Here is a 2,530-nt window from a genome sequence, read left to right as displayed (position 1 = left end):
ACACTTATTGCTATATCTCTATGCTCTTTTTGGGTTTATTGAAAAATTTGTAAACCTCCTCTTTTCTTAGAAGCCATCAGCTTGCTTTCGGGGCATTGCAAATTGCAATTGAGCCCCATGGATACCATCATCTACCATTCGCTTGTAGGTATAGGGCTATTAATGGTCGTTATGAGAGAGAAGGCATGGTGACAAGTTATGTCTCTATGGCTTGTTCACTTTCTTATCGTGGCTTGTTCACACTTGGTACCTCGTTTCTTTTAATACCAATCCTTGAATTTGAGAAAACCAAAGCTAATCATTAAACCTTCGTTGTTGCTTCAACACATAGACATCTCTCTCTCTCTCTCTCTCTCTCTCTCTCTCTCTCTCACACACACACACACACACACACACAATGTGGGGGGAAGGCCATCTCAAATCATTTAACATTTCTTATTCTTGTTTATAATTGAAGCCATAGATGCATCTTGTGCAGCTAAGGTCATAGTCTCCATGAAAAGATGTAAAAAGGACGCAGGCATGCGAGGAGAATGAAAGGTAGGGCCTATAGAAGAATTAGCTATGCGAGATTCAAGAACTCTTTTTAAGCTGTGAAAGCAACGAGATTCTCTCTAGGTTTGGCTGGTAATGGAGATGGAGTAATAAAAAACGAGAACGAGAGAGAGAGAGAGAGAGAGAGAGAGAGAGAGAGATTGCATGCTCATTAAAGGAGGTAAAAGTTGTGCTTTACCAATGCAGTTGGTCATATCGACTAGCTGCCTGCACAAGAAGATCTCTGCTTTTCCTTGAAGGAATGATCAACTCTTGTTGAGAGCTTTTGAGCTACGCCAATCCATATAATATCATTGAGGCCCTCACCAGTCACAAGCCTCATTGCGCTCTCTCTCTCTCTCTCTCTCTCTCTCTCTCTCTCTCATATACACACACACATGCGACTGCAATGGGGGAGTCCTGCGACCGAAAAAGAGAGAGGCAGCACACTGCGTGCATAGTATGCACTTTCCTGCTAGTGGGTTTTCTCCTTCTCCTTCTCATCCTCTACTTCTCTCTCTTCAAGCCCAAGGACCCAAGAGTGCAGGTACCCACCATGCAGCTCCTCTCCTACTCCCCACTCAGCAACAACATAGGGGCCTCTCTCTCTCTAAACTTGCAAGTGACAATGTACAATCCCAACAGAGCAGACTTCATCATACAAGACGGCAGCACTGCTTGCTTATACTACAACAACCAGCAAGTGGGCTTCACTCCCATCCCTCGAGCCACCATTCCTGCCCAGTCCTTTAGCACAACCTCCGTTCGCCTCTCATCTTCCACCCCACTTCCCCTTATTCCCGACGCCTATATTGCGCCCGGCGGCACCGTCAACGACAACGGCATGCCCGGCATGCCCGAGGCTGCTGCCAATGTCCTCCCTATCAGTACATCTGTCACAATCGTTGGCCAAGTCACCACTGTCGACCTCTTTTCTCACCATTCGGATGTAGTCTCCAAATGCAAAGTTGCGCTCTCTGTGGGCACTTCTGGATCCGCTTCCATCCAGTCCTATAGCTGCCAAAGTAGCTACTCTCTCGATGATTGAAATGCAATTAGCTAGACTAGCAAGTTCCCCTACTCAAATATATACCGCTTACAAGGAGTTATTGTTAATTAATTTTTGGTTTTTTAAAAGAAGAGAGTTACCTCGACATTTTACAGTTTTTTTTTAATTTTCAATACTGGTTGGACCTGTTTTTTCATATGAGTAATTGAATTCATCTTTATTTAGTTTGTCAATCGGTCTTTTTATTTCAAGTTTTAGATTACTTTATTTTTTTTCTCATTTTACTTTTTTTAAATGCCAACATGGACCTTCACCTTGTTTCAAAAAGAAATGTATTTTAAGAGCTAGTAAAATGAATAAAAGGAAGGTTCACGCTTGTTGTGGGCTAGGTTTTGCTTTTTGTGATGAGCTTTTTGTTGAAAAATACAAAGTGCAAGTCATGTAAGTCAAAGCTTAAAAGAGGAAAAATCTTAGACAGCCAATGGCTTATATAAAGAAATTTCATTTTCAATGGAGAATCATCCAAGTTTTCTCTATTGAGTGTAGCACTCTAGTACACTCGTTGTCTAGGATTTCTTCCACACCTTCCATATATGGAATAATCTTTCATCATTTGAATAAAGTTACTAGAAGTTGTGCTAATGCTCTCTTCCATGAAAGAATGATGAAGAGTTGCACAACTTTCTTGAGGATGCTATCAAGGTGTCTTTCTAGTGTGTTTGTTTCCCCAATTCCTTTTCCCTTCTCGCATGCACATGTACAGGCATACCATATCTTTCACAATTGGTATTAGAGAGAGCGGGTTCAATGATCTTTGTGATGGCCTTGGTGTGCACGAAAGCTTCCAAGAAGCTAAAGGTTTGGAGAAGCAAGCAAAGGAGTTTTTTTTGTTTTTTGCCAAAACTTTGGACTTGCAAAGGTTGCAATATGCTTCAACCTTAGTTAATTGGGGTTACTGTGTAAGAAATTGAAAGGTAAAGCTTCTAA

The 2,530-nt window shown here is 41.6% G+C and overlaps 1 protein-coding gene across 1 annotated transcript; it reads left to right on the top strand.

Moving 5' to 3' along the window:
• The first annotated feature begins 700 nt into the window (after window positions 1-700).
• Window positions 701-1,688, top strand: LOC147455098 (uncharacterized). Its single transcript, XM_086515202.1, has one exon. It carries the CDS (start codon window positions 944-946, stop codon window positions 1,580-1,582), a length of 639 nt encoding a protein of 212 aa, XP_086371328.1. The 5' UTR covers window positions 701-943; the 3' UTR covers window positions 1,583-1,688.
• Window positions 1,689-2,530: the final 842 nt, after the last annotated feature.

Source organism: Adiantum capillus-veneris, chromosome 6 (assembly GCF_014529385.1).
Source record: "Adiantum capillus-veneris isolate H3 chromosome 6, ASM1452938v2, whole genome shotgun sequence".
Taxonomy (NCBI): Eukaryota; Viridiplantae; Streptophyta; class Polypodiopsida; order Polypodiales; family Pteridaceae; genus Adiantum; species Adiantum capillus-veneris.
The sequence above is the reverse complement of the archived record's forward strand: the minus strand, read 5'-3'. Positions and strand labels throughout refer to the sequence as shown.